The 16,301-nt window shown below is 45.7% G+C and overlaps 1 protein-coding gene across 2 annotated transcripts in view; it reads left to right on the plus strand.

Moving 5' to 3' along the window:
* Window positions 1–5,728: 5,728 nt before the first annotated feature.
* Window positions 5,729–16,301, plus strand: part of Abl1 (ABL proto-oncogene 1, non-receptor tyrosine kinase) — a 131,158-nt gene continuing 120,585 nt past the window's right edge. The window contains exons 1-2 of one of the 2 annotated variants that reach the window (XM_041674327.1): window positions 5,729–6,229; window positions 6,746–7,228. In XM_041674327.1, coding sequence (XP_041530261.1) covers window positions 7,093–7,228 — 136 coding nt within the window. In that variant the 5' untranslated portion in view covers window positions 5,729–6,229; window positions 6,746–7,092. Of the gene's footprint in view, window positions 7,229–16,301 lie in introns of both variants that reach the window. The other variant, XM_041674326.1, reaches the window with a different exon arrangement.

Below are 16,301 nucleotides of genomic sequence, written 5' to 3' on the forward strand. Positions count from 1 at the left end.
TGGCCCAAAACATTTATTTTTGCCAGAGTTAGGGATGGAACCTAGGGCCTAGTCTGTACTACTGGGCAAGGACAGCTCTGAGCAATGGCTTCTTTGGCTGCTGGGTTTGGTGGTGAACATCTGTCATCCTAGCACTCTTGAAGCAGAAGCAGGTTGATCTCTTGAGTTCAAGGCCAGCCTAGTCGACACAGCCAAGGCTATATTGAGACCCCCATCTCAAAAAACCAAAACAACCACAAATTCTTTGGGCATTTCATAACCGTATGCAGTGTGTTTTGATAATATCCTTCTAGCCCCCAACCTGGACCCTTCAAGAGGCCCCCCTCCCAACTTCATTTCTCTCTCTCCTCTCTTTGGAGATAGGCTATTTCTGTATAACCCTGGGTGTCCTGGAACTTACTGTAGTGACCAAGCTGGTCTCAACCTCACAGAGATGCGCCTGCCTTGCCGCCCCCCCCCCCCCGCCTTTTTTATTTTTAAATGCCCTACGGTATCTAGTTTTTTTTTTTTTTTTGGTTTTTCGAGACAGGGTTTCTCTGTGGTTTTGGAGCCTGTCCTGGAACTAGCTCTTGTAGACCAGGCTGGTCTCGAACTCACAGAGATCCGCCTGCCTCTGCCTCCCGAGTGCTGGGATTAAAGGCGTGCGCCACCACCGCCCGGCCCCTACGGTATCTAGTTAATGCTGCCCATCTGCCCAGGGTGCAGTCTGTCCTGGTGGCAGAAGCTTGACGTGGCTGGTCATATCATGTCCACAGGCAGATGAGTGCTGGTGCTGGACTCACCATCTCCATTATATCCAGACCAAACTCAAGGCAGTGAAATGCTGCTGCCCGCAGTTAGGGAGGTTCCCAGAGGTCTGTTTCCATGGTGATCTAAATCCTATCAAGTTTACAATCAAGCCGGGCTGTGGTGGTGCATGCCTTTAATCCCAGCACTTGGGAGGCAGAGGCAGGCGGATCTCTGTGAGTTCGAGACCAGCCTGGTCTACAAGAGCTAGTTCCAGGACAGGCTCCAAAGCCACAGAGAAACCCTGTCTCGAAAAACCAAAAAAAAAAAAAAAAGTTTACAATCAAGATTAACCATTACATGGTGTCAGTCAGTAAACAACTCTGTTTCTGAGGTGGTCATAGGTAACAACTTAATTTTACCCTATGGTACCAGTTTTTTCCTGTATCTGTACTGCCACTTCAGGTGGGCTTACCTGTCCCAGGTGGTTCACCTTTTTTCCCCATTATTTTTTGAGGCATGTTTTTTTTTCTGTATTGCCCTGGCTGTCCTGGCATTAGTTCTGTAGACCAGGCTGGCCTCAAATTCACAGAAATCCACCTGCTCCCAAGGGCTGGGATTAAAGGCTAGCACCACCACTGCTTGGCAGTTGTTCACCTCTTAGGGAATGAGAATAAGGGCCTAAGTCCCACTCAAGCTTAGCTGTCCTTCCCTGTTTCTCCCAAGCTGCTGGGCATGCTTTTACAAGTGCCTGCTTCTGGGCAGCTCACTCAGAGATGTCCAAAAGCATCTTCAGCTGGGTATGTGCTTTCCACCACTATGTCCACCAGAGGGCGCCCTCAGTAAGTGTACCGGTTCAGTGGGATAAGAAAAAGCCGAAGTTTTGTTACCAAGCTTTGCTTTATGAAAGGAAGAACAAAATTTGATTGAGTTGAACCTCTTTTAATGAAAATCTTTGAGAAATACAGAATACATCAAACATTGGCTGTCCCTTCTTACTGGGTTCTGCATTCTGTAGTTTTACCCCTTCAAGGTTTACTAGTGTTAAAAGCAGTGCATCTTGCTTGTTTCTCCATGGAGCCTCCTACGTAGTCAGCTGTATCAAGATGAAGCTGAGTAGCTTCTCTGCCAGTGGCTGTCAGAAACTCACCAACATGGATGGTGAGCACAAGCTTTGTGCTTTCTAGAAGTACATGGCCACAGAAGTAGCTACTGATGCTCTGGGTGAAGAGAGGAAGGTCAGAATCAGTGACGGGAACAACAAACAAGGTTTTCCCATGAGGCAAGGTGTGCTGACCCCTGGCAGAGTGTGCCTGCTGTGTAGGGTAAGGGGCTTTCCTGTTAGAGACCAAGGAGGACTGGAGGGAGGAAGTGCTTGTCTGTTCATGGGTAGCAACTTGTGTGCTCTCAATTTGGTTACTGTAAGAAAAAAGAGAAAGATATTCATGGACTGACTGGCTATGTCTGTGCTGCTGGAACCCAAAAGTGCTAGCAGAATCTGAAAGCTTTTTAGTCTTAAAAGAAGATGTCCACTGTTGTCAGGAAGCCCTTGAAGGAAAGCCCAGGATGAAAGCACCCCAGACTCAGCATCTTGTTCCACCACTGTTCTGTAGCATAAGTATTGATATATTGCTCTGAAGAAACAGCACACTAAAGAAACAAGGGGGCTGCAGAAAATGCTAAACTTCTGGCCAACAGAATGAAGAAAACCAACAAAAACCCCAGCAACAAATTGTCAGATGTAGGCTGTCTTGCTGGGAGCTTCTGAGTCTAGTCAAAAATAACTGTTTAAGAGTAACAAATTATCGGAGCTGGAGAGATGGCTCAGTGGTTAAGAGCATTGCCTGCTCTTCCAAAGGTCCTGAGTTCAATTCCCAGCAACCACATGGTGGCTCACAACCATCTGTAATGAGGTCTGGTGCCCTCTTCTGGCCTGCAGACAAACACACAGACAGAACATTGTATACATAATAAATAAATAAATATTTAAAAAAAAAAAAAAGAGTAACAAATTATCAAAAAAAGTGGTGCATCTCTAGGGAGAAAATTACAGATGAGGCTTGGAGCTCCTCTGAAAGAAAAATGCAAGTACAAACTGATGGTCTGGGATAAGGCTACAGTATAAATGCGGGCGATTGCCCTGCAGTGAGGACAGTGAAACAGAGCTGAGCTTCGAGGCCAAGGTCAAGGAGAGTACCAGAAACAATTAGGAGCAATGCCCTTTGGTTTTAGATGAGGAAACCAATTAGGGAATTGAATGAAGAACAGGCAACTGAAAGGAAAACAGATTTGAGCTTCAGCACGACACCAAAGCCATGTATGAGCACAGGTTGAACCAACTGCGAAGGGCTATGGATCTAGGACTGTAGTTTGTAGCATTGAGGTTGGTTTTATTTTTAAATGTGTATGGGTATTTTGCCTGTGTGTATGGCTGTGTACCACATGATATGCCAGGTACCTTCCAAGACCAGAAAAGGGAATGAGATGCCCTGGAACTAGAGTTACATATGGTTGTGAGTTGCCATGTGGGTGCTGGGAATTGAACCAGGGTCCTCTGGAACAACAATCAGTGCATTTAACCACTGAGCCATCTCTCTAGCTCCAAGACAGAGTTTTGTTTGGATCACCATTTTACCTACTGACTGCCTGTTCTGTTCCTTTCTCTCTCTCTTTAGAGACAGGCTTTCTCTGTATGTAGCTTTGGAGCCTGTCCTGGAACTAGCTCTTGTAGACCAGGCTGGCCTCAAACTTTGAGATCTGCCTACCTCTGCCTCCTGAGTTCTGGGATGAAAGGCGTGCGCCACCACTGCCTACCCTGTACCTCTTTTTGTATGCTGAGTAAGAAGGCACCTTCTCCTAGTGCTGTATGCCAGAACCAGGAATAGGTGCTTAGTAAATGTGTTAGTTGCTAGGACTGGGAATGTAACCGCCTTGGTAGGGAGCTCACCTAGCATTCTTAAGACCCTGGTTTCCATCCCTAGCACTGCTTGAACCGGTTTTAGTGGAGCATACTTGTAATCCTGACACTTGGAAAGTGCTTGTAGAGAGATCAGAAGTATAAGGGAGTTGGAGGGCAGCCTGGGCTGAAGATCCTGTCTCAAAATCAAACCATTGAATGTTGGTTCAAGAGATACTTATTGAAGAGTTGCAGTTCGAGGAGCTGGAGAGATGGCTTGGTCGTTAAGAGCACTTACTGCTATTGCAGAAGATCTGGGTTTGGTTTCCAGCTCATAGCCATGTCTGCCACTCCAGCTCCAGGGGTTCTGATGCCTTTTGGCTTCTGTTGGCAGTAGGCATGACAGTGGTGCACCCATACATACATGGACATAAAAATCTCAAGTTAGGATTTGGTTGTTCAGTTTAAAGTTCAACCACACAGTGAAGAATGTGGGTGGGGGAAAGAAAAGGGCTAGAGCATAAATAGAAATTAAAACAAATCTTCAAAAAAAAAAAAAAAAGAAAACCAGTGATCAGGATGAGAACAGGTAAATAGCAGGGAACAAAGGCATCCAATCTGAAGACTGGAAGTACAAGTTAGGAGAAAGTCTAACAACCAAACTCAAAACAAGATGAGTGACATGTCACTTTTTTCCTTTCCTTTTTTTTTTTTTTTTTTTGTTTTTAGGGTCTTACTATGTTGCTTAAGCTGGCCTTGAACTCGCAGAGATCTGCCTGCTGAGTGCTGAGGTTAAATGTGTGTGCTTCTTGAAATGCCATTTTCAAAACACAAGTGCCACTTCTTACCCCACAGACAATGTCTACAGTGCTTAGCTGGACACATCTCTGCAGTAACCCTGAAGTCAGCAGTAACGTCTGAAAAGCTTGCCTGACATTAGCTCAACAATTACTTGGTATTGAATGCTGTGGTAGAAAAGGCATGCTTTTGAAGCAGGGAGTAGCAACGCTTAAGTGATACTTCACTTAGAGTGGGAACAGCATTTTATGTAAAAGTGCAGACTGAGTGCTGTGGTGAGTGTGTCCTTAAGAAATGGGCCCAGGTGCCCAAGAGGTGGCGGTGCACAGCCTTTAATCCCAGCACATGGAAAGCAGAGGCAGATGGATCTTTGTGAGTTCGAGGCTAGCCTGGTCTACAGAGCGAGTTTCAGGACAGCCAGGGCAATATAGAAAAACCATGTCTCAAAAAAAACAAAATAAAAATTTAGAGAAAGAAATGGGTCCAGGTAATAGGAACAGTGAAGACTGGAGGCAGGGGGTGGGGAAGGCGGCAGAGGATGAACTTTGACGTGTGGGGTAGTTTCACAGGCTTTTGAGATCTGATAACCTGGGCAATTTTCGCCTAACTTCTAATTTTATGAGAATGCATGTCTCACTGTGAAATGTCACAGTGAGGATTCATACTAGTGCAAACATGCACGACCGCGCCTGCGATACTCCGAACAAACTTTGCTTCCTCAACTTCTTCCTGTCCCAAAGGATCGTTGAGACTTGCTTTCTCAATACTTCTTCCCAGGTTCCCATATTTATGCCTTTCCGAAGTCCTGAGGACATAACGCACTGGTCGGTCATCTTGGTTTCTAAAGCGAGCCAAAGTTTCTCCCTTAACGAGGCTCAAAGTAATCCAACTCCGGTTCTGGGAAACTCCAATCCGTAGTTTTACCCTGGCTCTGACAAGCCCGCAGTCTTCGCTACTCCAGCAGTGAAGATGTTGGCTGACCAGAGTCCACCGGTTCCCAGGGGGCGGGACCAGCTCTCTAGCCATAGGAGCTGGAGGCTGGGGCCGCAGCGAGAAGCACACGGGCGCCAGGACCACAACTCCCAAGATGCCTCGCGGCAGCGCCGACCACAATTAGCTGGCTCTTTCACTCTCACTGGCCAATTGCATGGCGGGAGGGGGACAAACGCCAGTTACCGAAAGACCAGTAATATAGCAGAGGAGGCGGGCGCTTCCTCATTGCTCACCTTGAGCTCAGAAAACCTAGCTTTAAAAGGTCGTGCGGAGCCGGCCGGTCGCGGGCTGTGCGGCAGCAGGCCTGAAGGTGCGGCTGCGAGTAGGAGAGCCGCGACGGTCACCCATCAGACCTCGCGCAGGGTGTTACGGCGTCGCCGGGGGCGGGGCTGGGGGCGGGGCCTGGCCTCGTTGTGGAGCAGCTCGTAATCCATCATGGCGGCCTCAGGGGTCGGTGTCTATCCCTGAGAGGCGCTGGACCCGGAGCCGGTTGCAGGGTCCTACGGCTAAGAAGGGAGCCCTTTCGCAGCACACACCCCCAGTGGCTGGAGAAGCCGGGTCCCTCGGCAGCGCCGGGGATGTGACTGCTCAGCGGCGGCAGAGTCCGAGGCCGGGGGAGGGGTGTCACGGAGAGACCCCTGGCTCGGGGCAGCTGAGGCGCCGGGCCTCCTCCCCTGTGACCGCCTCCCGGTTCGGGACCGCGGGAGTCCTTCGTCCCTTACAGCTCTGCTCTAGCTCTGGAACATCCAGGGTGGTCTCAGTTTCAGCCTACCTGGGACACTCAGTTTCCTGAGACGTGGAGGAGCGTCGCCCCGAGTAAGCCGCCCGCGCCCCGCCTGGGGAAGTCTTTTTCTCACTCCGAGGCCGTCCTTCGCTCGATCCCAACCCCAAGTTTGGCCACGGAACCCCTCATTCAAATCATCTCCCTGCTGTCAAGAGATCTCCGCGGTCCTCCCAGATTGCTTCCGCCGGCCTCCGATGTCCTGACTTCTTCCAATGTCACCTACAGCCCCATTGGTCTCAGTGCAGCCCAAAACTTTAATGCAAAGGAAAAGTCTGGATTGGTTTCACAGGCCTTTTAAAAAGCGGACTTAAAAGTTGCTGGCCATGCATTCCTTCTCGGCGGAGTGGAGAGCAAGCTCTGGTTGAGATCTGTGTGACCGGTGTCTTTCCGGAGAGCAGAGTAGGGAAGAGAGGGCAGGAAATTGGTTGGAGAGACAGACAGGGGATTGGTGACTTCCATAGGAGAAGGTGCAGAGAGCCGTCAAAGATGTTCTGTTTCCAGCCCGCTGGGGAGTTGAAATGACTTTTAGTACTGTTGTTCCTTTTCAGACTTCCCTGTGGACGCTTCTATCTAAAATTCTCTTCTTGCAAAGAAATTCTTCCTCAGCCCTCAAAATACACTTAGAATCAAGAAACTTTTGGGTAGCGTTGCGATTACATGACTTCAAATTAACCAACTTGGAATAGAATTCCAGACTCCTGTTTACACGTGTGAACCTCAGACCCAGTTTCCCGTTCTCATGGAAGTCGTCTTTCTGTGATTGACCCCATTGTACTGCCGTGGGAGGCAGTGGTGTGAAGTTCTGGGTACATACTGTTTCCTGCTAATCCCCACGGATCATTCTGGAAGATCTTGAACCCTCTTCTGGAAAAGGGTGCCTATCATTCATTGCTTTATGGGGCAGCAGCCTGGAAAAGTTCTTGGGGACCAAAGAAGGCCTAGTTTGCCCGCCCTGCATTTTATCAAGGGGTCAGGGAAGCGAGAGTCATCACGGCATGGGGGTCCACACTGCAACGTGTTCGTGGAACATGGTGAGTGCTTTCCCTTTAGCGTCAAAGGACTTTCTGAAACAGTACTGCGTCAGCTCCTGCTAGATCTGCTTGGCGTTTTTTGCTACTGTAGTTACTAGTTAGTGGGGGAGCAGTTCTTTGCATAAGAAAATGATGACTTTATTCCATCTGTTTCTAGCCAGAGTCCACTTCTGGTTTTTTGTTGTTGACATGGGTGGGACAAGCCCTTTTCTGTTTGGGGGCCTGCCTTCTGTGGGGGAGAGGACAGGACTTAGGTGGCCTTGAAGCATCCATAGTTCTCCCATTTATCTGCTCTCAGTAAAAGTTGGGACTCTACTGTCCGGCAGGGATTTTTTGGGGGCAGGGGCGGTTGTTTGGTTTTTCAAGACGGGGTTTCTCAGTGTAACAGTGCAGGCCTTAAATTCACAGAGATCCTCCTGCCTCTGCCTCTGAGTGCTGGTGCTAAAGGTGTTCTCCACCACCGTCCGGAGAGCATGGATTTTTTACTGCACCTGTATCATACCCTCAAACTGCTGTGGACTGAAGAGTTCCACCAGAACCTAATTGATACTATCTTTGACTTTCTCAGTTATGAGCAGGTCTTGAAAGTTCTCACTTTGGAGCAAGGTGGCAGAAGTTGAGTGTGGAAGCAGTGTGCCCCCCTGGCCTGAGGAGTGCTCTGTTACTTTCTCTGAGGAATAGCCCTGTTCCCAGTGATGGAGCTTTCTTCACCTTCCTCTCTCCTGATGCTTAGTTGCCGATGACATTTTTATTAACCTTTTATTTAATTGGTTCATACTGCTGACCGTACCTGTTGTGTTGATGGCTAACAGTTAAGTTGAGCTTGGACTAATGCTTTGCCAAGGCCAGCCAGGAGCTAGTTAGTCAGGGGCCTGGTTGTACTGTGGCAGTGATACTGCTCAAACTGAACTTATTGAACCCTCATACTGTGTGAGCAAATATAGCCTGTGCAAGGGTCTCGTATACCTTGAGATTCAGTCGTCATAAATATAGTGACTACTGTAAACAATGGCTGCTTTGGGGTAAACTTTTATTTGAAAATTGAAGTTTTTTCTTAAGGTTTAGTTTGTTTTATGTGTATGAATATTTTATACCTGCAGAGGTCAGAAGAGAATGTTGGATCCTTTGGAACTGAGTTAGAGATAGTCATGAGCCACTGTGTAGATGCTGGGAATTGAACCTGGGTCCTCTAAGAGCAACAAGTGCTCTTACCTGCATAACTGTCCCTCTAGTACCTCTTTTTTTTTTGTTGTTGCTGTTAGTTTTTTCTTTTATCTATTTATTTCCTTTTATTTATTCTATTTATTTGTTTATTCTATTTGTTTGTTTTGGTTTTTTGAGACAGCGTTTCTTTGGTAGTCTGTCCTAGAACTCTCTGTAGACCAAGCTGACCTTGAATTTCCAGAAATTTGCCTACCTCTGCCTCCCAAGTGCTGGAATTAAAGGCGAGTGCCACCATTTCCTGGAATATTTTTTTTAAAAATTTTTATGTGTATGTGTTTTGTCTGCATGTATGTCTGTGCACCACATGTATGCAGGGCCTGTAGTGCCAGAAGAGGGCATCAGAAACCCTGGAACTGGAGTTACCGGTGGTTGTGAGTCGCTATGTGGGCTGCTAGGAATCAAACCCCGATCCTCTTGAAGAGTAACCAGTGCTCTTAATCACTAAGCCATTTCTTTAGCTCCTTTTTTTTTCTTTTAATTATTTTTAATTACGTGTATGTCTATGGGTATGTGCACATAGGTGCAGGTGCCTGTGGGAGGCCAGAGACATCAGCTCCTCCCTGAAGCTGCAAGAGCAGTACGCTCTCCTGACTGCTACGCCACCTGTCTAGCAAGTGTGGCCAACTTGGTTCTATTCCACTTTGATCAGTAGTTCTTTTGAGCACTGATGTGAAGTAGACAACTGTGACAATTTGCTAAGATACTTCAAATTTATCACTGAGAACATTAATTGAATGTTATAATCATAGTGATTAATTATAATCAGATTATTGCTGATTTTGATGTAGCTTCAGAAAGTTGGTGGAGACTTTCAGAAAGTGTCGACTAAACTGGAAACATGACCCAGGAAGCTCACATCCAGGAATCCTGGCCTAGGTGTCTCTGATACCTCTCAGGAGTTCGGAGGGGAGATGGGTCTTATGTAGCTTAGGTGGGTCCCCAACTCAGTACATAGCGGAGAGAAAGACCTTGAACAGTTCCCATGGTCTCTTCTCCGCTCCTCAAGTGTTGAGATTATAGGTGCTTCCGACTTGCCTTCTCCTTTTGTGTGTATGTATATAAAAATAAACTTTATTATCCTGGTGTTGATGGCGCACACATTTATTTATTTATTTTTTCCCGTTTATTTATTTATTAAAGATTTCTGTCTCTTCCCCACCACCGCCTCCCATTTCCCTTCCCCTCCCCCAATCAAGTTCCCCTCCCTTGTCAGCCCATAGAGCTATCAGGGTTCCCTGCCCTGTGGGAAGTCCAAGGACCACCCACCTCCATCCAGGTCTAGTAAGGTGGCGCACACCTTTAAACCCAGTACTTGGGAGGCAGAGGCAGGAGGATCTCTGTGAGTTTGAGGCCAGCCTGGTCTATAAACCAAGTTCCAGGACTGCCAGGGCTGTTATACAGAAACCCTGTCTTGAAAACCAAACAAAACCCACAAACTAACAAAGTTTATTTATTATCATTGTGTGTCTGGGATGTCTATGTCAGAGGACAACTTTGGGGACTCTGTTGTCTCCTTCTACCTTTCCAAGGGTTCCAGGAATCAACTCAGGCTGTCAGGCTTGCATGCCAAGAGTCGTCAGCCCATCTTGCCGGCCTGTGTACATATTCTTTTGATGCTCTGAGACCTAGTGCATAAACCTCTTTGCTATATACTGATGTGAGACAGTGTTCCCGGTAACAACACTGCAGCAGCTGTTGGTGTGGTCACCGGAACAGCCACCTTTTCATCTTTCTTTTCTCTTTTGTTTTCTCATTTGTCATTTTTACTTGAAACTGCAACTGGTAGACTGTGGTTATTTGTATTAAAATTTATTTTTCCTTTCAAACTGGTTTTAGAGAATTTGTATTGCCACCGTGTTGCCCATACCAGTCAGGGAACAGTCAGGGAACCAGCGTTTTCTAAAGGGATCAGTAGATTCGTAAGTGATAACGGTTGCACAGAGGGGAGAGGTGCCTTCATACTGCAAGGTGAGGAAGCAGTTTTCAATGTCCCTTCAGATTCCGCAAGGCAGGCAGCCTTTGATAAGCTTAGGGAAGAGCTATGCTTATCAACCAAGTTTACTTGTTTGGGAAGAAGCAGATATTTAGTTTTAAAAATAAATAATAAGCCGGGCGGTGGTGGCGCACGCCTTTAATCCCAGCACTTGGGAGGCAGAGGCAGGCGGATCTTGTGAGTTCCAGACCAGCCTGGTTTACAAGAGCTAGTTCCAGGACAGGCTCCAAACCACAGAGAAACCCTGTCTCTAAAAAACCAAAAATAAATAAATAAATAAATAATAAAAATGCTTAGTTTTGCATGAATAAATGGATATATTTAAATTTTTCAACTTTATTTTCTAATATGGACAGTATTTGAGATAAGCCACATAAACTAAAGGTCTTTTGGCCATCACTAATTTTCTAAAAATATAGAGACATGAAATTAAAAAGTACAGACCTAGCCGAGCATGCCTTTAATCCCAGCACTCAGGAGGCGAAGGCAAATGCAGGTGAATTTCCATGAGTTCAAGGCCAGCCTGGTACCCAGAGTGAGTGCCTTGACAGTCAGGACTACACAGAGAAACCCTGTCTCCAAAAACTATAAAACAAACAAACAAAATTGCAGACCTTGATCAGTGTGGGGGTAGACACCTTTAAGAGGTAGAGGGAAGCTGGCAGATCCCTGTGGATTTGAGGCCACTTAGTCTATATAGGGAGTTCTAGGTCAGCCAGAGTTACTTAATGAGACCCTGTCTGAAATAAAATAAAATAAAATAAAATGCATGGGCCTGTCATTGTAGGAAGTCCATTCAAGGAACACAAGGATGTTTTCTGCAGGCATGCTTCTGTTTAATCCTCTGCGTATGATCCTGTTTGAGCTTGAATGTGTCATCTGTATATGTGGAAGTCAGAAGCCAACTTTACATACTCAACGTCTCTTTCCTCCCTTAAGTAGGTGTTGGAGGTGAAACAAGTCATCAGGTTTGGTGGCAAGAGCCTTCTCCACATACTTCAAAGAACCACCAGTGAAGGCCATCCATGTTACAGTAAATGGGAGAAGAAAGACATTCTTATTCTAGAATAAGAAGAGGCTTATTCTATATGGTTTGACTCCGTTTTTTAAAAACAAACAATTACTTATTATATATGTAGAAGTATGAAAGGATTTTAAACCAAAATTGCTGTTTATAGGGAACTGAGATTTAGGGGAGATAGAAAAAAAATTAGGTTTTTTTTTTTTTTTTTGAGTCAGATCTTGTGTAGACCGGCATGACCTGGAATTCCAGCTTGGCCATCTTCCTGCCTCTGCCTCACATTTAGGATGACTGGTAGGAACCATCATCCCTTCCTAAGCTTCGTGATGTTCCAGATATCTTCTTACAACAAAAGTGTTTTTGCAATAGAAAGATAGGTAGATTTGTAATCTGAGCTAATGACTCAGATAGTTACTTCTTTGCGGCACGCTTTTTGTGGGAATTTCCTTGCCTTGTTTGAAGATCAGTTTCCTTAACTCTGAGGGTTCTTTATCTGAAAGACTATGAATTTTAGTTCCATGAAGTGTCCTTCATCCTCCACAGACTGGGTTTTTCTAGGGTTTGTTTATGTCTATGTAGATGAGACAGAAAAACCTGAGGTCTAACACATGGTGTGGGGCTAAACAAGAGTTGGAAGCCAAGAATCATGTGATGTGGTGGTTGCAATGGTGGTGGTGGTTGTGGTGATGAAGATGATGGTGGTGATCATAGTGTTGGTGGTAGTTGGTGGTATTGTTGATGAATTTTCTAGGGGTAAGCAGATGGTAACATTTTGCCAGGATCATTTAGAGTGGAAATGGTTTAGTCATAAAGAGGAAAAAATGGACTCTGGTATTTTTTTTTTTATGTCCCACATATTCTTTTTAAATTTTAGTGACTTGCCTAAGAACAATCCACTTTTGGGAGTGTTGAAAGTATTCAGCAGTAAACTTTTTTCTTGATGTTTCCCTTTTCTTCTACAAATGTTTATTGAGCACACATGTGCTAGGTAGTATTTTGATCAAAAGAGAGCAGGATGAAGTTGGGATTGCTTAGCATAGGTCTGACTGGAGGAGCTGGGAAAGAGCTCAGGAGGGCTGCACAGAGTGCCTGGGAAGAGTAGGGCTTTGCTGGCCCCTCAGTGGTTTGTGGTTTGTGAAGTTTTGGAGAGGAGTAATGGGACCTGACGTATAGTCTCCCCCACTCCAGTTTTTTTTTTTTTCTTTTTGAGGCAGGGTTTCTCTGTAGCTTTGGAGCCTGGAACTCACGCTGTAGACCAGGCTGGCCTCGAACTCAGAGATCCACCTATCTCTGCCTCCCAAGTACTGGGATTAAAGGCATACGTCACTACCACCCGGCCACCCCTCCCTCTTTTTGAGACAAATTCTCACTGTTGTAGCCCAGGGGGGTCAGGAATCATGACCCTCCTCTGCCCCACTGAAGTGCCGGCCTGATTTATATTCTGAGTCATCTTTTTGGACAGGGTGGTTTGGAGGAGATTGAGAAGGAGGTAGGAGTTCCCTGTGTTTAGTCAGGGTTCTTTAGAGGGACAGAACTTATAGAATGAATCTCCCTGTATATATAGAAAGGCTCCCCTTGCAAGTTGTGGTCCAGCTAATCTAACATTGGCTGTCTATGAATGGAAGGTTCAAAATCCAGCAGTTGTTCAGTCCCTGAGGCCGGATGTCTCATCTTCTTCAGTATGCACTGGAGTCCTGAAGTTGTAGGTTCTTGTGCCAGTGAAGAAATGAACTTGCTAGTGAAGGCCAACAGGCAAAGCTTCTTTCTTTCTTCCAGGTTGTTGTTGTTTTTTGTTTGTTTGCTTGTTTTTCTTTTGTTTTTGTTTTTTTAAATATTTATTTATTTATTATATATACAATATTCTGTCTGTATGCCTGAAGGCCAGAAGAGGGCGCCAGACCTCTTTACAGATGGTTGTGAGCCACCATGTGGTTGCTGGGAATTGAACTCAGGACCTTTGGAAGAGCAGGCAATGCTCTTAACCACTGAGCCATCTCTCCAGCCCCCTTGTTTTTGTTTTTTTGAGACAGGATTTCTCTGTGTATCCGTGGCTGTCCTGGAACTCACTCTGTAGACTAGACTGGCCTTGAACTCACAGAGGTGCCTGTCTCAGCCTCCTGAGTACTGGGGTTAAAGGTATGGGCCACCATGCCCACCTGAAATTATCTTTTTTTTAATAGTTTTTTTTTTAATTTATTATGTATACAATATTCTGTCTCTGTGTAGTGTATGTCTGCAGGCCAGAAGAGGGCACCAGACCTCATTACACATGGTTGTGAGCCACCATGTGGTTGTTGGAAATTGAACTCAGGACTTTTGGAAGAGCAGGCAATGCTCTTAACCACGGAGCCATCTCTCCAGCCCCCCTGAAATTATCTTAAGCTTCAGTGGCTGTTGATAGTTTTTTTCCCAGGGTGAAAAGTTGCTGTGTAATCATGAGGACCTGAGCTCAGAGCTAAGATTACAGTCCTGTGCCCTCAAGCCTGTGTTCATGTAGGTGCTGGGAATCAGAGTTCAGACCCCCAAGGTTGTTAGCAAGTGCTTCACTAAGGATGCCATCTCTCCAGCCCTAATAAGGTCCTAATAAGTGTGGAAGGAAACACGTTTCTGTTGTGGGATAAGTAGGAAAAGCCACTGAATGATTTAACCAGGAATCTGGCTCCCTTTGAGTGATGCAGACTGATAGGTAGTAGAAGCTGAAGAACATGTGGAATCATGTGTGTTGGTGGAGGAATTAGGGCACACTGGTGGGTTGCAGAGACATTTTTCCACCGAGGAGCATGAGGTACATTGCCGTCTTGGAGTCGAATTAGACATATGGGGAGGGCCTGCAGATGCTAACGTGGTGTCTGGGTCTAGGTAGACATTTAGCTGCTGCTCAGGTCTTGCAGAAGAGGGCACACTCCTTCAGACCTCCTTTGCCCTCATTCCTCTGCACTTCCCTTGCCCCTTGCCCTGTTGTCTCCGATTTTTTGGTGGTTGTTTCCTAACACTCTCTAGTGTTCCTAATCTGCCCATCTTTGACCTCTCTGCTCCTATCTGTCTCCTAAAGCCGTGTTTGGTATCTCTTGACCCTGATAGTTTTCTGTAGCTTTTTTGAACATTGTTTTTGTGTAACACAGATGAACTCTGAAACTGATATAGTCTTGTAGAATTTCCTACTAGCTTCATGTGAGTAGTTGGCTCTTCAGGTAAACTGTAAGCCTGTGCAGGCAGGGTTCACCTCATTTCCTGTTTCTCTGCACAACACACTCCCCCAGAATTTTGGGAGTAGTCCATTCGTGGCACGTGCCTGCAGGCTCAGTACTTGAGAGACTAAAACAAGATGTATTGAGTTTGAAGCCAACCTGGTTTTCTCCCATGTTGACTTTGCTCTGTCACTGAAAAGAGTCTTGCTAGAGCTTGGGGGTGGCTCAATGGGTATAGCACTTTCTGCTCCATTGTGAGGACAGGATTTCATATATCCATATACCATGCAAATGCCAGATAGGAGTAGAAACCCACCCGTAGGCCTGGCACTCAGGAAGCAGGGATAGGAGATCCCTGGGCCAGCTGACTAGCTGGACTTGAGTCCTGGAGCTCTGGGTTTAAGTGAGAGGCCCTGCCTCAGTGAGAACAGCAAAGAGTGGTGAAGGTACATGCATGCACACTGCACACATACACATGCAGAGAGCATCACTGCCGAGTGAATCTGGTCTCTATGTTTGTGGGGCTGTCGCAACTCTATGTTTTGTTAATTCACTGCAAAATTTGTCCCTTTGTGCCATCAACATCACCTATAGCTTTAAACAAATCTTAGAATCTGGTAGACTAAAACACGCAGCTCTCTGTTCTTCGAATGTTGGCTTGGTTTACTCTTTTGTGTTTCTGTGCACATTTTAGAGTCAGTTTTATCCATTTCTAGATCCAAGCAGAAACACCCATAAAGATTTTCTTCTAGGATTGCATTGAGTTTATTGATTACTTTGACCCTAAGTAGAAATAGCGAAACATAAAGACTTCATCTTGGGACTGGAGAGATGGCTCAGAGGTTAAGAGCACTGGCTGCTCTTGCAGAGGTGCTGAGTCCAATTCCCAGCACCCACATACTGGCTCACAACCATTTGTAATGAGGTCTTGCGTCCTCTTCTGGCCTGTAGACATACATGCAGAAGGAACACTGCATACATAATAAATAAATAAATCTTTTTTTTTAAAAAAAAAAAAAGACTTTGTCTTGGCCACAGCAGGCTGCTTAGGGAGGCCCTTCTTCCCTAGTGGAAAGCTCAGTGTCCTGTATGCTGTTGCGGTTTTCAGCTACTTCTTCCATGTCCATCTTTGCTTGATCTTTGACTTTTTAAAATGTTCTGTTTTTTTTTTTTAATTCAATCTTTGGTCTTGGAGATCCTGGTTGTATATTTTCAAGTGTCGAGAAACCCCACTCATTTCTTTGTTTGTTTGTTTTGTGGACAAGGTGCTCAGTACATATGGAATGAGAGTTTTACTTTGTATGTGTCTGGGATAACAATAGGGTTGTGACCAGTTGACTAGTTAGGAAGCATCATTGGTCATCTGCTTGGGAAAATGGTTGTTGCCTTGACTGTGTGGCTAGGTTCCTTAGGTAGGGCCACTTACTAGGTTTGCTCATCATTGTTCAGCAAAGTGGACTCCCGCTTGGTTTAGCAGTGCCTTTTTCTTGGGTCTCGTCTTTGCTGATAGTGAGTGCTAGTGGTCCCTGACTTAACTTGGGTAACTCCTTTTTCGTTGTTTGTTTTCTTCTCCTGGAAATAACTAACAAGTTTGTTTGTTTTGTTTTGTTCGAGATAGGGTCTTGAACTCTACAGGCAACTGAGAAT

This window comes from Microtus oregoni, unplaced genomic scaffold (genome assembly GCF_018167655.1).
Source record: "Microtus oregoni isolate MIOR12 unplaced genomic scaffold, Mior012 000025F_ref0000491, whole genome shotgun sequence".
In the NCBI taxonomy this organism is placed as follows: domain Eukaryota; kingdom Metazoa; phylum Chordata; class Mammalia; order Rodentia; family Cricetidae; genus Microtus; species Microtus oregoni.